The 21536-nt window shown below is 49.0% G+C and overlaps 1 protein-coding gene across 1 annotated transcript in view; it reads left to right on the top strand.

Annotated features, from left to right (window-relative positions):
• The window catches only part of LOC147099023 (protein shisa-9-like), a 144659-nt gene that overhangs the window by 9102 nt on the left and 114021 nt on the right, over positions 1-21536 (top strand). The window contains exon 2 of the mRNA XM_085969573.1: positions 1461-2326. Within this exon, the coding sequence (XP_085825699.1) occupies positions 1806-2326 (521 nt within the window). The 5' untranslated portion in view covers positions 1461-1805. The remainder of the gene's footprint in view (positions 1-1460; positions 2327-21536) is intronic.

Here is a 21536-nt window from a genome sequence, read left to right as displayed (position 1 = left end):
CTGAATTAACACTGCACAGAGGTTCTGACCTGGCCACTACTGATGTTAATTCAGCCCCATTGCACCATTCGCTAACTGCTCCCCATCAGCACGCGCCTCCCCCCCTCCCCCCACCAAATCTATGTTAGCTACTCCAGCCCTACAATCCTCCAAGATCTCTGCGCTCCTCCAATTCTGGCCTCTTGAGCATCTCCTGATTTTAATCGCTCCACCATTGGCGGCCGTGCCTTCAGCTGCCTGGGCCCTGAGCTCTGGAATTCCCTCCCTAAACCTCTCCGCCCCGCTAACTCTCTCTCCAACAAAGTCTCCAAACTCTCTTGCTATCATGAGCTTTTCCAATTCACCTCAAAATATTCAAGAATAAAATCAGTGCCATTGGTCACAACCAATGCGAAAGTTTGCCATAGATCCTTGTAACAGTTGAAATATTAAATGGCGTAACAGGCAGTCCAGTCCAAAGGAAATCAGGTTCAAATGCAACTCTTTGCTCAGGGTAGCTGCACCAGGTTTTAGCTGTTGCATGATTCAGAACCACTTGTGCACAGTCCAGATTACAAAAAGGATATAGAGGCACTGGAGAAGGTGCGAAAAAAGATTTGCAAGGATGATACCAGAAGTGAGAGGTTATACCTATTGAGAAAGATTGAACAGGCTGGGGCTCTTTTCTCTGGAAAAGAGAAGGCTGATGGAAGTCTTAAAGTTTATGAAAGGGTTCAGTAGGGTAGACGTAGAGAAAATGTTTCCACTGTGGGGGAGACCAAAACTAGGGGCCATCAATATAAGATAGTCACTAATGAATTCAAGAGAAACTTCTTTACCCAGAGAGTGGTGAGAATGTGGAACTCGCTCCCACAGGGAGTAGTTGAGGCGATTAGCATTGATGCATTTAAGGAGAAGCTAGATAAACACACAGGGAAGAAAGGAATAGAAGGTTATGCTGATAGGGTGAGATGAAGTAAATAGAGTGGGAGGAGGCTGGTGTGGAGCATAAACACCGGCACAGACCAGTTGGGCCGAATGGCCTGTTGCTGTACATTTTATGTCATTCTATGTAACTTGTAGTGCAAAAGTAATCCATCTCAAGGGAGAAGGGAACTCACCACGGGGACCTCACCCATTGCCTTCACAGAGCATCTCTCCCCCTCAACTTATATAAAGTCACGCTGACAGTAACTGTGGTGAACACAACAGAGCAGAATGTCCGCAGCCAGCGCTCCCTGAAGGGAGACAGCATGAGGAGGAGGAGGAGGTGAAAGTGTCCAACATGATAAACACATTAAAAAAAATGTATAGTGCAACAGGAATAGCTTTTAACTAAATAGTGGATCAAATGTCCAAAGACAATCGCAGTCAAAATGCTCCAGTGTTGTTTGCTGTGATTAATCCTGAGTTAATGGCACGGTGTTTATTGAGTATGACGGTGAGATTTTATGGGTCTGTGTCTGTCCTAATTCCTGCAGGTTTCGGGCAATGATGTGATTTACCGTCTCTCCCTCCGGCTCATCGCAACAGCAGACCTGGAGCATTGGCAGCTGTCCAAGGTTCCTCACTCACACACACAGAGAAAAAGAAAAGGGCTTCGGGGAGGCTGGCTTGAGTGTTGGACTGCTTGTCGAAGCTACATGTTGCCGCCTCCGTCGTCATCTTCAAAGCTTGCCCGAGCACCTTGAGTTGCAACCTCCAGAGTGTTGAAGGTGCAGCCTACCAGAAAACTTCGCCGTACCTTTGACTGTACGACCGTTTGCATTGCACCAGCTTCCGAGCGCTTGACTGATCTCCGAGCGCTTGCTTTGGACGCAGGCTTAATGGTTGGGCTTTGGGGTTACTTCTTGATGGGACAGGTGCTGATCTGGGCCAGTGCGCACAGTGGCAAGGTGGAACAGTTGGAAGGTGTCGTCTTGCAGTCCGACAATGGCACCAAGGTCTCCCCTTCAGTGGACACCCCGGGCTCAACACAGTTCCCCCTGAACTCGGACAGGTGTCGAGGCTACTACGACGTGATGGGGCAGTGGGACCCCCCGTTCAACTGCAACGCGGGCACCTACCTTTATTGCTGTGGGACATGCGGCTACCGCTTCTGCTGTGAGTTCAAACATGACCGCTTGGACCAGAGCACCTGCACCAACTACGACACGCCAAACTGGGCCAACACCGGCAAGCCCCCGGTCAAGGTGGACGACACCATCGAAGACCCAGCGAAGGACAAGACCAACATGATCGTCTACATCATCTGCGGTGTTGTGGCCATCATGGTGCTGGTGGGGATTTTCACCAAGCTGGGACTGGAGAAGGCCCGGGGTCCTCAAACCGAGATGAACATGTCCAGGTAAGAGCATACCTCGGTCTACCTGGCTCTGATATGTCGGGGTCTTTAATTGTACTCGTCAATCTCCCGTGGTATTGCATTCGGGGCTTCAAGGCCAAGTGGAGTGGAGAACAATTGGCCCAGGGGGCCGCAGGTGTAATCCAGCCCCCGTTTAAAAGTCAGGTTACTCTTTTTATAATGAAAACAGCAAATGCTGGAAATACCCGGCGGGTCAGGCAGCATCCGTGGAGAGAGGAACATTGTTAACGCTTCAGGTCGATGAGCTTTCGTCAGAACTGGAAAATGCTGCCAGGTCCTGATGAAAGGTCCTAACTGGTAACAGGTTTTCAGCAAGTACAGAGGCAGGGAAAGGAGGGGGTGAGATAGGGTGGAAGGCAGGCTGTAAAGTGCTGGATCGAAAGCCTTCCAGACTCAACTTTGAGTTCAACAATTTCAGATCATAACCTCTGCCCTCCTTTTTTTGGACTGCAGTTGCTGATTCTGTTGTTCCCATTTACACCTCATCTAGAGTTATCTTTTGTTTCTTTACTTGTCCCATTACCATCCCCTTTCACCTTGCACCATCATCCCTTGTGTCATTTAATCTCTCCCGCCTTCCAGCCTATCACAGACCTTCCCTTTTGTTTGTTCCTCCCCTCCCCCCGCCCCTACACTTGCTTAAAACCCGTTACATCTCCAACTTTTTCCAGTTCTGACGAAAGGTCATTGCCCTGAACCGTTAACTCTGTTTCTCCACGGATGCTGCCTGACCGGCTGAGTATTTCCAGCATTTTCTGTTTTTATTTCAGATTTCCAGCATCTGCAGTATTTTGCTTTTGCTTTACTATTTTTATGTATTTCCAATCTTAATTTCTCTGCGCAGATCAGTAATGAAAGTTGGCTATGTAAACATGTCATGCTGTAATTACACTTCCTACCAGTGGTGGCGCTGCAGTGCCAGCCACTGGTGTGAGGGTGTGACCCGTTTACATAGGAAGTTTGAAGTATAAATGTGGGAATTTATAATGGGAAATGTTGACAGGAAGTGCGTGCAGACGTAAGACTTTTGAATCTATTCCAGGTGCCTGTAGACGAACTGAAACTTCTGTCCAAATCTTTGCTTCAGAAATCTGTAGTCTTGGCTGTTTAAGAAGGGTGGGTTAACAGGCGGGTTGAGTCCGGAGTTATTTGTAGTCGGACTCACGCAACAGAATCATAGGGGTGAGTTTCCTTTGGGGGCTCACCTGCTCATCCGCCGTAACTTCAGCGGGAGAGTCACGGAAGACTCCAGGAAGATGGGGCGGCCTTCCTGGTGTTTCTGCAGCTCTTCCACTGAAGCTCCCCCCCTGCAAAAATTCACCACCCGCTGTCTCGGCTCCCGCCTTCTCAACAATACTGGGTTTGAACTGGCTGTTTTAGTGCTGTGCTGCGCGAGTACCTTCTGATACTGTATGTCGGGATGGTTGCCAACATCTCTGGGCAGGACAAGAGTAAGGCTGCGGGGACTGGCGTTCTCCCCAGTCATCTCTTCCTCTCTCTCTCTGATCTCCCTTGTGTACATCCCCCTAGACCAGGGTTGACCAGTAGAAATCGCAGACTAGCCACAAGTGTGGCCAAGGCAACGCTGTTTTAGCCACATAGGAACAGGAGTAGGCCATTCAGCCCCTTGAGCCTTTTATAGAATCTTATAGCGCAGAAGGAGGCCATTCGGTCCATCGTGCCTGTGCCGGCTCTTTGGAAGAGCTCTCCAATTAGTCCCACTCCCCTGCTCTTTCCCCATAGCCCTGCAAATTTCTCCTTTTCAAGTGTTCACCCACGTCCCTATTGAATCTGCTTCCACCGCCCCTTCAGGCAGCGCAATGCAGTGTTCTGCCATTCAGTTAGATCATGTTTGATCTGCACCTCAACGTCATTTACCTACGGGGAAAGGGCGGGGGAGCGGGACTAGCTGAGGTGCTCTTGCAGAGAGCCAGCACGGGCTCAAGGGGCCGAATGGCCTCCTACTGTGCTGTAACCATTCTATGATTCTACCTGCCTTTGATCCACATCTTTACCTAATATAAATCTGTCGATCTCAGTTTTGAAAATTTCAATTGACCCAACATCCACAGCCTTTTGCGGGAGAGGATTCCAGACTTCCACTGTGGAAAAAGTGCTTCCTGATTTCACTCCGGAACGGCTTGGCTCTAATTTGAAGACTGTGCCCCTTTGTTCTGAATTCCACCACCAGAGGACATAGCTTTTTTACATTTACTTTATCGAATCCCTTAATCATTTGAAATGCCTCAATTAGATCACCCCTGAGCCTTGTAAACTCAAGGGAATGCAACCCAAGTCTGTGCAACCTGTCCTCCTAAGTTAACCCTTTAAGTCACGCTATCATGTTGGTGAATCGGCGCCGCTCCCCCTCCAAGACCAATATATCCTTCCTGAGAGGACTGAACTCAGTGCTCCAGATGGGGTCTGACCAAGGCACTGTACAACTGGAGCACCATTTCCTCCCCTCTGTATTCCAGGCTCCTTGAGATAAAGGTCAACATCCTGTTAGCCTTTGTGGTTACTTTTTGTACATGTGCATTAGCTTTGAGTGATTTGTGTACATGGATACCTAAATCCCTTTGCTCCTTCACAGTATCTAGTCTCTCACCATTAAGAAAATATTCCAGTTTGTCATTCTTGGCTTCAGAGTGGATGACCTCACACTTCCCCACATTGAACTCCATCTGCCACAGTTTTGCCCACTCATTTATTATGTCTATGTCTAATTTTGGCAGAACATGCGAGCCATACTCTCACACAATGCAGGTAAATGTACTTCACGTATGTACATAAGAACATAAGAAGCAGGAGCAGGCCATTTGGCCCCTCATTCAATCAGATCATGGCTGATCTTCAACCTCATCTCCACTTTCCTGCACTATCCCCATATCCCTTGATTCCCTTAATATCCAAAAATCTATCGATCTCTGTCTTGAATATACTCAATGACTGAGCCTCCACAGCCCTCTGGGGTAGAGAATTCCAAAGATTCACCGCCCTCTGAGTGAAGAAATTTCTCCTCATCTCAGTCCTAAATGGCCGACCCCTTAATCTAATTCACAAACATTTGCCACCGTTCAGTAACCAAGGAAGTAAAGCACTCACAATGATCAAAAAACACTCGCGCACTCTGCTTTCTGTTTGACCATGTTGCCAACAAATGCACAAAAAGGTTAAGCTTCACACGCATACGCCGTGAGAATGAATATAGAGATCACCCGCCCACCGACTCTCAATTACTCATTTTTAATTTACTAATCAGGAATGCAATTAGCCACATGTGGCTAATTGCTAATGTACTGGACAACAGTGGCCGACTCAAATGTGTGTGCTTCTTACTACAAGCTTTTACGCTGTGACCCGGTTACACTAACCTGCTGGTCGCCCTGTTAAGATCCACACATCATTGTTCACTCAGTACCAGGACTGTGTAAATGCTGGACAGCCACACTCAGCCCTACAAGCAGTCTGCAGCAGCACGACATATTTTGGGAACGGTAGCATGGAGGTTGCCTCACTAGTAATCTAGAGGCCTGGACTAGTAATCCAGCGACATGAGTTCCAATCCCACCACGCTGGGGAATTTAAATTCAGTTAATTAAATAAATCTGGATAAAATGCCATAGAGTCATAATGGCACAGAAGGAGGCCATTCGGCCCACCGAGTCTGTGCTGGCTCTCTGTAGAGCGATCCAGTCAGTCCCATTCCCCCGCTCTATCCCCGTAGCCCTGCAAGTTTATTTCCCTCACGTGCCTATCCAGTCTCCCCTTGAAAACATTGAGTGTCTCCGCTTCCACCACTTCCGTCGGCAGCGAGTTCCAGGTCCTCACCACTCGCTGTGTAAAACAGTTTTTCCTCACGTCCCCCCTGTATCTCTTGCCCAAAACCTTAAATCTGTGTCCCCTAGTCCTTGTGCCATCAACTAGTGGGAACAGCCTTTCCCCGTCTAGCCTATCCAAACCCGTCATAATCTTGTACACCTCGATCAAATCACCCCTCAACCTCTTTTGCTCTAATGAAAACAAATCCAGCTTCTCCAACCTGTCCTTGTAGCTAAGATCCCCCATCCCCGGAACCATTCTGGTAAATCTCCTCTGCACCCTCTCAAGTGCCTTCACATCCTTTCTAAAGTGTGGTGACCAGAACTGGACGCAATACTCCAGTTGTGGCCTAACCAGCGCTTTATAAAGGATCAGTATCAGTAATGGTGACCATGTAACTACCAGATTGCTGAAAAACCCCATCTGGTTCACTAATGCCCTTTAGGGAAGGTAATCTGCCGCCCTTATCCGGTCTGGCCTATATGTGATTCCAGACGAACAGCAATGTGGTTGACTCTTAACTGCCCTCTGAGATGGCCTTGCAAGCCACTCAGTTGTACCAAAACCACTACGACAAAGTATAATAGGCAAAAATCCTGGAACTCCCTCCCCAACAGCACTGTGGGAGTACTTCCACCACACGGACTGCAGCGGCTCAAAAAGGCGGCTCACCACCACCTTCTCGAGGGCAACTAGGGATGGGCAATAAATGCTGGCCTTGCCAGCAACACCCACGAATGAATAATAAAAAAATTATGCAGTAATTATCTCAATAAATTCCTTTTTATCGAGCCCATTTGTAGTTGAATATCTTGTAAGTGCAAAGAGACTGAAACCCAGAGATTCTCTGCGGGCCCAAGTGTCGCCTTCACTAAGGGCCAGGAGGTCAATGGCAGCGAGTGCAGAGAAACCCAAACTCACCAGAGCAAGGCTTGGGGTGCTGCAGTTGGAGTTCAGTCCCCCGGGTAAGAGAGGGTGGGGTTGGGATTGGGCTCGCCTGTGATGCTCCCCACAGTTCAATATGCTGCTGGCCCTTGAAAAGGACTTTTGGCTAGGGGAGTGGAGGGGGAAAACATTTGAGATTTATGACGGGAGGACGGGTGCGGGGGGAGGGAGGCGGGGAACTGTAACATTTTCCTTGCTGGATGAGCTAAGATGGGCCAATGTGTGTGGCTTGGATGGGGTCTCTGAGGAGTGCCCCTGTGTAAGTGTAGGTGTACCAGGTGGAATAGCCATAGTAAGCTATAGAACGACATAGATTTTACAGCACAGAAGCAGGCTATTCGGCCCAACTATGCTGGTGTTTACACACGATCTGCACATCCTTCTATTTAATAGCAACAGAAAATGCTGAAAAAACTCAGCAGGCCAGGCAACATCCGTGGAGAGAAAATAGAGTCAACGTTTCGGGTCAAAACCCTTCGTCAAGACTGAAAAAGCACAGGAAATGAAACAGATTAAAAGGCCAGGCTGGGAGAGAACAAAAGAGAAGTGAAGAGACATTAAGAGGTATTCAAAACGAGACGAGATGGTGATAGGACTAGTGGAGACAAAAGACGGCTCTAGATTAGGTGTGAAATGCGCTGGCAGAATGGGAGACAGCTGCCATGTGGGAGAGAGAAAAAGGGCCAAAACAAAGGTGTGGATAAAAAATAAGTAAAAATGTAATGGGGGCCGAGGTTATGATCTGAAATTGTTGAACTCGATATTGAGTCCGGAAGGCTGTAAAGTGCCTAATCGGAAGATGAGGTGCTGTTCCTCGAGTTTACGCTGAGCTTCCAGCATTTTCTGTTGTTATTTCAGATTTCCAGCATCTGCAGTATTTTGCTATCGTCCTTCTATTCCTTGTTCCCTCATGTACTTATCTAGCTTCCCCTTAAATGCATCGACGCTATTCAGCTTTTAAAATATATTAAATACTTAACATGCAATGGCCGTACAAGGTCAGGCCTGGCATGTGGGAGACATTTCCTCATGGCCCATTCATCAGAAGAGAGAAGAAACAGAATCGACGGATCGTAAATCAGTCGAGGAGGCTGTAGGGAAGTCATTAGCTTTGACTTAGGGGTTGTGTTGTGGACGTACTGGGAAGGGATGCGACTTTGAATGGTACAGGGAACGACGGAGCACTCGCGAGTGGAATGTGCGGCGTGTAATAAACACCAAAGGCATTCGCAACAAACAGCAGCAGCTCACTTCACCTCTAGACAACAGTACGCACACTTGTCCTACATGATTAAACCTATAATTAAACACACTGGGGCTCCTGGGGAACTTCAATCTAGTCTTGCTGTGGATCGTGTAAGATGACACGCTTGCGACCTCCTGGGGAGTTCTTGCAATGTGAGTATTGGTATCATATCTCAAATTACTGCATGCAAGGGGTTGTGTTCTATTATTTCATTGACCTGATTTAATAAAGAGTATTAACCAGATGTTACAATGTTTCCTAGTCCTTGAGCTTGTGTTAGAGGTAAAGGATGTGTGACAATATCTTATAATACCTCTACATAAGGGCAGTAGGGATATATAAGAGCATAAGAACATAAAAAATAGGAGCAGGAGTAGGCCATTCAGTAAGATCATGACTGACTTTCTACCTCAACGCCACTTTCCTGCCCGATCCCCATATTCCTTGATTCCCTTAATATCCAAAAATCTATCGATCTCTGTCTTGAATATACTCAACGACTGAGCCTCCACAGCCCTCTGGGGCAGAGAAGTCCAAAGATTCACCGCCCTCTGAGTGAAGAAATTTCTCCTCATCTCAGTCCTAAATGGTCGACCCCTTATTCTGAGACTGTGACCCCTGGTTCTAGACTCCCCAGCCAGGGGAAACATCCTCCCTGCATCTACCCTGTCAAGCCCTGTAAGAATTTTATACGTTTCAATGAGATCACCTCTCATTCTTCTAAACCCTGGAGAATATAGGCCTAGTCTACTCAATCTCTCCTCATAGGACAATCCCCCCATCCCAGGAACCAGTCTGGTGAACCTTCGTTGCACTCCCTCTATGGCAAGTATATCCTTCCTCAGATAAGGAGACCAAAACTGTGCACAATATCCCATATAAATCCAACATACTGCTCGTGGAAATAACAACAGAAAATGCTGGAAAAACTCAGCAGGCCAGGCAACATCCATGGAGAGAAATTAGAGTCGACGTTTTGGGTGAACCCTTTTTCAAAGCTGGAAAGGAAATGAAATAGATCGAAACCCTGACATTGTCATTAAACCTGCTGACAAGGGTGGTGCTGTTGTTGTTTGGCGAACTGACCTCTACCTAGCGGAAGCTGAACGCCAACTCTCCGACACCTCCTCCTACCTCCACCTGGACCATGACCCCGCTACTGAACATCAAACCATCGTTTCCAAGACTGTCACTGACCTCATCTCCTCTGGAGATCTTCCCCCCCGCAGCCACCAACCTCATAGTTCCCCAACCCTGTACAGCCCGCTTCTACCTCCTTCCCAAGATCCACAAACAGGACTGCCCTGGTAGACCCATCGTTTCAGCCTGTTCTTGCCCCACGGAAATTATCTCTTCCTATCTTGACTCTATCTTTTCTCCCCTTGTCCAGTCTCTTCCCACCTACATCCGCGACTCTTCGGACGCCCTCCGCCACTTTAACAGTTTCCAGTTTCCTGGCCCCAACCGCTTCCTTTTCACCATGGACGTACAATCCCTCTACACCTCCATCCCCCACCAGGATGGCCTGCGGGCACTCTGCTTCTTCCTTGAACAGAGGCCCGACCAGTCCCCATCCACCACTACCCTCCTCCGCCTGGCTGAACTTGTTCTCACATTGAACAACTTCTCCTTTAACTCCACTCATTTCCTCCAAATCAAAGGTGTTGCTATGGGTACCCGCATGGGTCCTGGCTATGCCTGCCTTTTCATGGGATATGTGGAACACTCTTTGTTCCAGTCCTACTCAGGTCCCCTCCCTCACCTCTTTTTCTGGTACATTGATGACTGTATCAGTGCCGTTTCCTGCTCGCGCCCCGAACTAGACAATTTCATTCACTTTGCCTCCAATTTCCACCCTTCCCTCACCTTCACATGGTCCATCTCTGACTCTTCCCTTCCCTTCCTCGACTTCTCCGTCTCCATCTCTGGGGATAGGTGATTGACCAATATTCACTACAAGCCCACCGACTCCCACAGCTACCTGGACTACACTTCCTCCTATCCCGCCTCCTGTAAGGACTCTATTCCATTCTCCCAGTTTCTCCGTCTCCGCCGTATCTGCTCCGACGATGCCACCTTCCACACCAGTGCTTCCGACATGTCTTCCTTTTTCCTCAACCGAGGATTCCCCTCTACCGTGGTTGACACGGCCCTCGACCGTGTCCGTTCTATCTCCCGCACTTCTGCCCTCACCCCTGCCCCTCCCTCCCGGAACCATGATAGGGTTCCCCTTGTCCTCACCTTTCACCCCACCAGCCTCCACATTCAACGGATCATCCTCTGCCATTTCCGCTACCTCCAAAGTGATCCCACCACCAAACGCATCTTCCCCTCCCCTCCCCTTTCAGCATTCCGTAGGGACCGCTCTCTCCGAGACACCCTAGTCCACTCCTCTATCACCCCCAACAGCCCTTCCCCTTCGCCTGGCACCTTCCTGTGCAAGCGCAGGAGATGTAACACCTGCCCCTATACCTCCCCCCTTCCCACTGTCCAGGGCCCCAAACACCCCTTCCAGGTGAAACAGCGATTTACTTGTACTTCTTGCAATCTAGTATACTGTATTCGCTGCTCACGATGCGGTCTCCTCTACATTGGGGAGACCAAACGCAGATTGGGAGACCGCTTTGCGGAACACCTCCGTTCAGTCCGTAAGGGTGACCCCGAGCTTCCGGTCGCCTGTCATTTTAATTTACCGCTCCATTCCCACTCGGACCTCACCGTCCTTGGCCGCTTGCATTGTTCCATGGAAGCTCAACGTAAACTCGAGGAACAGCACCTCATCTTCCGATTAGGCACTTTGCAGCCTTCCGGACTCAATATCGAGTTCAACAATTCAGATCATAACCTCGGCCCCTATTACATTTTTACTTATATATTTTTTTCCACCCCTTTGTTTTGGGTTTTCCCTCCCCCCCCTTTCCTTTTTTTGTCTCTCTCCCACATGGCAGCTGTCTCTCATCTGCCAGTACACTTCACACCTAATCCAGAGCCGTCTTTTGTCTCCACTGTCCTATCACCATCTCGTCTGGTTTTGAATACCTCTTAATGCCTCTTCACTTCTTTTGTTCTATCCCAGCCCTGCTTTCGATCTATTTCATTTCCTTTCCAGTTTTGAAAAGGGTTAGACCCAAAACGTCAACTCTAATTTCTCTCCACTGATGTTGCCTGGCCTGCTGAGTTTTCCAGCATTTTCTGTTGTTATTTCGGATTTCCAGCATCTGAAGTATTTTGCTATCGTACTGCTCATGGAAACCTGCCAGCAACAGTTGTGGAGATTGGGAGAGGACGCTGGGGGTGAGAGGTGGTGGTGTGTAGAGGAGAAAATCTAAAGCCATCTTCCAATTCCACCCAGTGTACTCGGAACCCCAAACCCTCCCCAATTTCTCACTGTAAAACTGCGCGATTTCTCCCAATCTGGATTTATCCCGCATCTCCTAAGGTGAAGTGCCTCAGTACCCGAAATCTGTGTCAGCACTCTCCGACCCCCCTCAGGCCCAGCATGGGTCAGAGGCAGCCCTCCTCCCACTCTAACTCCATATAAGGTCAATGACCGCATCATTTTGTCTATCCTACGCCTCCCCCCGCCCCCGGCCCCCCACTCTCCCCCCTCCCCCACTGATCACTGCTAACATACGGTAGTACAGGGCAGCACGCCTCCTGATTGGCTACTCTTCAAGCGCAAGGCTCGAGGTTGTGTGTTTTGCCACACTATTCGACCACCTTATCTGAGGAAGGATGTTCTTGCCATGGAGGGAGTGCAGCGAAGATTCACCAGGCTGATACCTGGGATGGCAGGAATGACGTATGAGGAGAGATTGGGTCGATTGGGCTTATACTCGCTGGAGTTTAGAAGAATGAGAGGGGATCTCATTGAAACTTATAAAATTCTAACAGGACGTTCCCGATGGCTGGGGAGTCCAGAACCAGAGGTCACAGTCTAAGGATAAGGGGTAAGCCATTTAGGACAGAGATGAGGAGGAATTTCTTCACCCAGAGAGTGGTGAACCTGTGGAATTCTCTACCACAGAAGGCAGTTGAGGCCAATTCATTAAATATATTCAAGAAGGAGTTGGATATATTTCTTAAGGCTAAAGGGATCAAGGGATATGGGGAGAAAGCAGGGACAGGGTACTGAATTTGGATGATCAGCCATGATCTCATTGAATGGCGGAGCAGGCTCGAGGGGCCGAATGGCCTACTCCTGCTCCTATCTTCTATGTTTCTATGAAAGGCATCACAGCTGAGCACAGCCCTCTCCTCAGCCGACGTCCATCCATTTACAGAGGGGGCTCTGGACACCGATCAGAGCCAGGAGCCCTGAATGATTGTGTTTTTTTATCCCTCTCTCCCCAGCTCAGAGGCACTGAAGCAAACTTCCAGATTCCCCTCCCCCCACAAACCCCCAACCCGGATGAGATCAGCCAACTCAACACAGAGGAGGGAATCGAGCCAAGCTGATCTCTATAATCTGACAGAACACGTTAAAAAAATATTTATTTTAGGAATTATCACACGCATTATAAATGCATGCAGCCCCAAGCATTTATGAACAGATTGCTTGGATTACTTTGCCTGTAAATAACTCTGAGTAGTAAACGTCCTGTGGTTTCAGCTTGTTCAGACAGCTTCCCCTTGCAGTAAAGTATGCGAATGTTTCTGGACACAGTTACAGGAATTAAATAGAGTCACATCGGTTATGTGTTGACAAGAGTGACTCTACGAAGCTTTGAGTTTACAGCCCATGAGTGCCTTAGTGTTTCCTTTTGTCACCAGTGCTTGGAATGCAAATGTCAGTCATCTAAAAAAGAAAGGATTGATTTCTATAGCGCCTTTCATGACCTCAGGACGTCCCAAAGCGCTTTACAGCCAATGAAGAAGTCCTTTTCAAATGCAGTCACTGTTGTAATGTGGGAAACGCAGCAAGCCGATTTGCGCACAGCACGATCCCACAAACAGCAGTGAGTTAATGACCAGATGGTCTGCTTTAGTGATGTTGATTGAGGGATAAATATTGGCCAGAACAGCGGGGGGAAGAACTCCGCTGCTTTTAATCGAGTAGTGGCCGTGGGATCTTTTACATCCACCTGAGAGAGCAGACGGGGCCTCGGTTTAACGTCTCATCCGAAAGACGGCACCTCCGACAGTGCAGCACTCCCTCAGCACCGCACACTGGGAGTGCCGGCCTGGATTTTTTGCGCTCAAGTCTCTGGAGCGGGACTTGAACCCACAACCTTCTGACTCCGAGGCGAGGGGATTTTTCCCCAGCAATGCTGGTGCTGAGTGTCCTGGAGATAAACCTTTAATTCCTGGAGACTCCAGGGCAACCCTGGAGGGCTGGCGACCCTAGGCCGGGCATGCTGAGGTCAATTATAGCACAGCAGCTCCCACCATAAGAGTAACATTTCCCCTTGCAAGCTTACCCCTCAACCAACGTCACTAAAACAGATGATCTGGTCATTGACAGAATCACAGAAACCCCACAGTGCAGATAGAGGCCATTTCCACCCATCGAGCCTGCACCGACACATATCCCACCCGATCCCCATAACCACTACACCAACACATATCCCACCCTATCCCCGTAACCCCACGTATTTAATCCGCCTAACACTAAGGGTCAATTTATCATAGCCAATCAACCTAACCCGCACATCTTTGGACTGTGGGACGAAACCGGAGCACCCGGAGGAAACCCACGCAAACACGGGGATAATGTGCAAACTCCACACAGACAGTCACCCGAGGCCGGATTCGAACCCGGGTCTCTGGCGCTGTGAGGCAACAGTGCTAACCACTATGCCACCGTGCCATTGTCACATTGCTGTTTGTGGGAGCTTGCTGTGCGCAAATTGGCTGCCATGTTTCCCACATTACAACAGTGACTCCACTTTAAAAAAGTACTTCATTGGCTGTAAAGTGCTTTGGGATGTCCTGGGGTTGTGAAAGGCGCTATAGAAATGCAAGTCTTTGCAGGAGAAGGGGAAGTGCAACGAGACCTGGGTGTCCTTGTGCATCAGTCGCTGAAGGTAAGCATGCAGGTGCAGCAGGTGGTTAAGAAGGCAAATGGTATGTTGGCCTTCATAGCGAGAGGATTCGAGTACAGGAGCAAGGATGTCTTGCTGCAGTTGTACAGGGCCTTGGTGAGACCACATCTTGAGTATTGTGTGCAGTTTTGGTCGCCTTGTCTGAGGAAGGATGTTCTTGCCATGGAGGGAGTGCAGCGAAGATTCACCAGGCTGATACCTGGGATGGCAGGAATGACGTATGAGAAGAGATTGGGTCGATTGGGCTTATACTCACTGGAGTTTAGAAGAATGAGAGGGGATCGCATTAAAACTTATAAAATTCTAACAGGACTAGACAGACTAGATACAGGAAGGATGTTCCCGATGGCGGGGAGTCCAGAACCAGGGGTCACTGTCTAAAGATAAGGGGTAAGCCATTTAGGACAGAGATGAGGAGGAATTTCTTCACCCAGAGAGTGGTGAACCTGTGGAATTCTCTACCACACAAGGCAGTTGAGGCCAATTCATTAAATATATTCAAGAAGGAGTTAGATATATTTCTTAAGGCTAAAGGGATCAAGGGATATGGGGAGAAAGCAGGGACAGGGTACTGAATTTGGATGATCAGCCATGATCTCATTGAATGGCGGAACAGGCTCGAGGGGCCGAATGGCCTACTCCTGCTCCTATCTTCTATGTTTCTATGTTTCTTTCGTTTCTTTATAACTAAGTTCAGCTGCTTCAGCTCAGGCCAGGAATCAAGCCTGGAACCTCCCTGGTCTATTAGGCTCTGTTCCGTACTGGCCGGTTAATTTTCCGAGACAGTGCAGGGGTGGCTCTCGCTTTATTCATTTTTTTTCCTCTTCCCGCCTCCCGCGCACTGTTTCCGTGGCTCTGCGGGCAGGCTGCCGGCCTGCCCTTCCGGGCCGTGCCAAACGCTGCTCGCGAAGGTGCGCGAAAGCAGCCCAGGGTGACTCGCCCCCGGCGCTTCCCACTCCTTCCGTGGGATGGCCCGGCCTCCACTGGCTGCCTCCCTCGGGGCAGCGCACATCAGACTAGGAATCCACCACATGCAGGGGGGGAGATGTGAGGTTCACGAGGTTGATTCCTGGGATGAAGGTGTTGACTTATGAGGAAAGGTTGAAAGTTTGAGCAGGTTGAGTCTATACTCATTGGGGTTTAGAAGAATGAGAGGTGATCTTATTGAAACATATAAGATTCTGAGGGGGATTCACAGGGTGGATGCAGAGAGGATGTTTCCCCTCGTGGGGGAATCTAGAACTCGGGGGCATAGTTTCAGAATAAGGGGGCACCCTTTTAAGACCGAGATGAGGAGGAATTTCTTCTCTCAGAGGGTCGTGAACCTTTGGAATTCTCTTCCTCAGAGAGCTGTGGAGGCGGAGTCATTGAATATATTTACAGATTTTTGAACGATAAGGGAGTCAAGGGTTATGGGGAGTGGGCAGGGAAGAGGAGTTGAGGCCATGATCAGATCAGCCATGATCTTATTGACTGGCGGAGCAGGCTCGAGGGGCCGAATGACCTCCTCCTGCTCCTGCGTCTTATGTTCTTATGAACCCAAAGTCCAACTCCATGGACACTGGGACCAAATCCACCCAGAGAACCTTGCTGGAGGTCAGCCAGGTCTGTTACTGAGCCCTGCAGACATCAGTGGAGCATCGATGAATTGCCTGTGACTTTGAGGTTTTGATAGTGGAACCACCTTTGGACAAAGGCCAATAGCTCATTAGACCCTGCTGTCTATTTGACTCCTTCGCAGTAAAGAGGCACCACCTTCATGAGAAAAACGTAGGGCAAACTGCTTTTTTTTGGCATCGTCGCCCAAAGGGCACTACCTGGCGTGGCAACCAAGCTACACAGAGCAGAAGGTCTCTGGTTTGACCTTAGACCCTTGATCTGTGCTAAGTTAGCAAAGGCAGCTGAAGGGGAGGGGCAGGGGCGGGGGCTGTTACTACAATTTACCTCAGTACCCCGGTATCAAAAAATCAACCGGGAATCTCACTTGTGATCGCTGTCCGGTGCCCACTGCAGGAGAAATACGCCTGGTTGGACACGGAGCGACGAGGCTCACTTGCACTGCTCCCCGCGGTGAAATATTTGGCCAGCACTAGCGGTATTCATCTGCAAGCAAATGGTGTCTGTGGAATGAAACCTCAAACCTGTGGGAGCGGGCGGTAAGTATCTGTTCTTGCTAAAGGAGGGCGAAGGTGTACTCATCATTCATCTCACATGACAATATCTTTCAACGTGACTTGTGTTGTAGCATCACTCGGCTGAAAGTAAAAAAACTGGCCAAAACTTGACCTCCTACTCCGTAGATTGAATGGTGCAGCATGTTGGCACGGCAACCACCTGTGCTACTGATTGCTTAAAAGACAATAGATTTGCTTCTAGATAGAGCATCATCAGGTCTCCCAGGGCTGTCTCAGCACACTTCACTTGCCATGGATTACTTTGAAGTGGTGCCTATCGTGGTTCCTTGTGCGTGAAACACAAAAAGTTAGCATGCAGGTACAGCAAGTAATTAGAAAGGCAAATGGAATGTTGGCCTTTATTGCAAGGGGCATGGAGTATACAAGTAGGGAAATTTTGATGCAACTGTACAGGGTGCTGGTGAGACAGCACCTGGAGTACTGCGTACAGTTGTGGTCTCCATATTTAAGGAAGGATATACTTGCATTGGAGGCAGTTCAGAGACGATTCACTAGGTTAATTCCAGAGATGAGGGGGTTGACGTATGACGAAAGGTTGAGCAGGTTGGGCCTATACTCATTGGAGTTTAGGAGAATGAGAGGTGATCTTATTGATGTACTATAATGTGGATAAATGTGAGGTTATCCACTTTGGTGGCAAAAACAGGAAGGTAGATTATTATTTGAATGGCAATAGATTGGGAGAAAGGGAACTGCAAAGAGACCTGGGTGTCCTTGTGCACCAGTCGCTGAAGGTAAGCATGCAGGTGCAGCAGGCGGTTAAGAAGGCAAATGGTATGTTGGCCTTCGTAGCGAGAGGGTTCGAGTACAGGAACAAGGATGTCTTGCTGCAGTTGTACAGGGCTTTGGTGAGACCACACCTTGAGTATTGTGTGCAGTTTTGGTCGCCTTATCTGAGGAAGGATGTTCTTACCATGGAAGGAGTGCAGCGAAGGTTCACCAGGCTGATGCCTGGGATGGCAGGAATGACGTATGAGGAGAGATTGTGTCGATTGGGCTTATACTCACTGGAGTTTAGAAGAGTGAGAGGGGATCTCATCGAAACCTATAAAATTCTGTCAGGCCTGGACAGACTAGATGCAGGAAGGATGTTTCCGATGGCCGGGGAGTCCAGAACCAGGGGTCATAGTCTAAGGATAAGGGGTAAGCCATTTAGGACTGAAATGAGGAGGAATTTCTTCACCCAGAGAGTGGTGAACCTGTGGAATTCTCTGCCACAGAGGGCGGTAGAAGCCAGTTCATTAAATATATTCAAGAAGGAGTTGGATATATTTCTTAAGGCTAAAGGGATCAAGGGATATGGGGAGAAGGCAGGGACAGGGTACTGAATTTGGATGATCAGCCATGATCTCACTGAATGGTGGAGCGGGCTCGAGGGGCCGAATGGCCTACTCCTGCTCCTATCTTCTATGTTTCTATGTTTCTATGAAATGTATAAGATTCTGAGGGGGATTGACAGGGTGGATGCTGAGAGGATGTTTCCCCTAGTGGGGGTATCTAGAACTAGGGGGCATAGTTTCAGAATAAGGGGTCGCCCATTTAAGACGGAGATGAGGAGGAATTTCTTCTCTCAGAGGGTCGTGAATCTTTGGAATTCTCTACCCCGGAGAGCTGTGGAGGCGGAGTCAGTGAATATATTCAAGGCGGAGATTGACAGAAATTTGAACTACAAGGGAGTCGAGGGGTATGGGGAGAGAGCGGGAAAGTGGAGTTGAGACCAAGATTGGATCAGCCATGATCTTATTGAATGGCGGAGCAGGCTCGAGGGGCCGACTCCTGCTCCTGTTTTCTTGTGTTCTTATGTTAACATGGCAGCCATCTTGTGCACAGCAAGATCCCCCAAAAGAACCAGCAAGGCGCTGAGCAATCAGTGAAATCCTTTGGTTTTGTTTTTTTTTGCCGGTGTTGGCCAAGAGAGGAATGTTGGTCATGACGCTTGGAGAACTCCCTGCAATTCTTGGAACGGCGCTGTAGGTTCTTCAACATTCACCTGGACAGACAGGCAGGGCCTCAGTCTGACATCCAACCGGGTAAGCAGCTCAGGCCGTCAGCCCTCGATTTATGTGCTCGAGCCCCTGGCACGAGGATGTGAGCTCGCACGCCTTGGGGCACTTCAGGTGGCACGTTTCCAAGCCTTGCTTGCGCCACTGAGGAGGGCGGCCCAGTCGGACGTGCCAACCATTCGCGCTTCAGGCTGACACTGGAGGGCTTTGACCCTGCTGTCCGCTGGTCAATGCTCGCTGGCAAAAAAAATCAGCGCGGGCTTTAACCTTCCTACCCTCACCCCAGGCCGCCCAGAATGGTGCAAGGCAAAGCTGCTCTGCTTCTGTGCAGATCACCGTCACACTCTCGACCTTGGCTCCGGTTCACGCACTCATGAGTGTATTTGAGTCACCCGAGTGTGTAAGTGTGCGTGCAATCCCTGCAGTGCGGTGTTATTAAAGTGGGGGCATTTAATAGAGGGCATTCAAAATCATGAGTAGTGTAAATAAGGGGAACCCGTTTCCACTGGCAGGAAGAGGATCAGTAACCAGAGGACACAGTGTTAAGATAATTGGCAAAAGAACCAGAGAGGGAAGATGAGAAGGATTTATTTTTTTACGCAGCGAGTTGTTGTGATCTGGAACGCGCTGCCAGAAAGGGCGGTGGAAGCAGATTCAATAGTAACTTTCAAAAAGAGAATTGGATAAATACTCGAAGGGGAAAAAATTGCAAGGTTATGGGGAAAGAGCGGGGGGCGGTGAATCTTTGGAATTCTCTACCCCAGAGGGCTGTGGAGGCTCAGTCGTTGAGTATATTCAAGACAGAGATCGATAGATCTTTGAATATTAAGGGAATCAAGGGATATGGAGATAGTGCAGGAAAGTGGAGATCAGGTAGATCAGCCATGACTTTATTGAATGGGGCTCGAGGGGCCGAATGGCCGACTCCTGCTCCTAATTCTTATGAGTGGGGCTAATTGGACCGCTCTTTCAGAGAGGCACAATGGGCCGAATGGCCTCCTTCTGATTTCTTATGTTCCGCGCTATATGATTCCACGAATAAATTCTTGCCAAGAACACCGGGAGGGCTCCCTGCTCTTCTTCAAATAGAGATTGAGATTTTTTTTTTGAATGTAGACCTGAGAGGGCCGACAGGACATTTGATCTAAAATTTAACGTCTCACCCCCCTCAGTGTTGCACTGAAGTATCAGTCTGGCTTGTGCGCCACTGAGGGTAGGCTGACGCCAATGAAACGCCTTTCGCAATGCATATAGAAACAAACTGAGAACAGTTTTCCAAGTCTCAGAACGTAAGGAGGTGCTGCGAGTCAGACACAACTTCAATGGCTACGAAGCACTTTGCGACGTCCTGTGGATGTGATAACATAGAAACACAGAAACATAGAAAAATAGGAGCAGGAGTAGGCCATTCGAGCCTGCTCCGCCATTCAGTATGATCACGGCTGATCCTCTATCTCAATACCATATTCCCGCTCTCTCCCCATACCCCTTGATGCCGTTTGTGTCTAGAAATCTATCTGTCTCCTTCTTAAATATATTCAGTGACTTGGCCTCCACAGCCTTCTGTGGTAGAGAATCCCACAGGTTCACCACCCTCTGAGTGAAGAAATTTCTCCTCATCTCAGTCCTAAATGTCCTACCCCATATCCTGAGACTGTGACCCCTCGTTCTAGAGCCCCTAGCCAGGGGAAACATCCTCCCTGCATCCAGTCTGTCTAGCCCTGTCAGAATTTTATACGTTTCAATGAGATCCCCTCTCATTCTTCTAAACTCTAGTGAATACAGGCCTAGTCGACCCAATCTCTCCTCATACGACAGTCCTGCCGTCCCAGGAATCAGTCTGGTGAACCTTCGCTGCACTCCCTCGAGGTAAGGCATTATATAAGTTCTTTCTGTCTTATCTTTCTTAATGTGGATCGACCGTGGGCAGAGACTGCTCCGTACGTTTACGAGCGCTTAACATCTGTGGGGCAATGTAAGCAGTGACGTGAATAACTGGTAGAACTTTAATAATTTGTAATCCCTGAGTCCAAGGCCCAAGGCCCACTTGATAGCATCAGATTCAGCTTGCTGCTGAAACCCGCGCTGTGCTTGCCTTTATTAGGCGTGGCATAGAATACAAGAGCAGGGGGGTTATGCTTCAACTGTATAAAACTCTAGTTAGGCCTCAGCTAGAGGACTGCGTGCAGTTCTGGTCACTACATTACAGGAAAGTTGTGATTGCACTAGAGAGGGTACAGAGGAGATTTACAAGGATGTTGCCGGGAATAGAGAATCTGAGCTATGAGGAAAGACTGGATAGGCTGGGTCTGTTTTCCTTGGAACAGAGGAGGCTGAGGGGAGACCTTATTGAGGTGTATAAAATTATGAGGTGTAGTGTATGTACCTTTAAGAGAGAACTACTTTTACAGCTCCTGTATACTGTAGTACCGGCAGTGACCACACCTGTATATAAGCCTTGAGCATGCCTCTGTACCCCCAGTCTTGAGACTACCCTACTCCAGTAAATACCTGTTGATTGTTAAGTTACAGCATCCGTGTAGTTATTGAAAAACATCATACTCTCAGAATCACGGATCTAACAGTGGCGACGAGTGTCGATTCGAATCTACCTGCAACTCTGCATTTCCCTTCGAGGATTCGCTCCGGGAGGACGGTGGAAGAAAGTCGAGGCCAGAAACACGGGCGTCGACCACGAGCAACCGCCCAGTCGTCCGGCAGAGAGTGAACATCGCAGGGGAGGCTGTGGAGAGCCGGGCTTGGTTCCCCAGCCACGACGATCAGCAACAGACCGACGACAGGTACACCGCAGACCCTTCCCAGACAGCAGCGGCTGGAGCCGACCGATGGCAGAGAAAAAGCCGAGCAGCGTCGACGGGGTAAGATAGAGGGTGAAGTGCACAGGGCGCAGCCGGGGGTTGAAAACCGAGCGGCGTC

Source organism: Somniosus microcephalus, chromosome 28 (assembly GCF_052327205.1).
Source record: "Somniosus microcephalus isolate GS21.2 chromosome 28, FLI_Smic_1.0, whole genome shotgun sequence".
NCBI classification, from domain to species: domain Eukaryota; kingdom Metazoa; phylum Chordata; class Chondrichthyes; order Squaliformes; family Somniosidae; genus Somniosus; species Somniosus microcephalus.
This window is presented reverse-complemented; position numbering and strand designations above follow the sequence as displayed.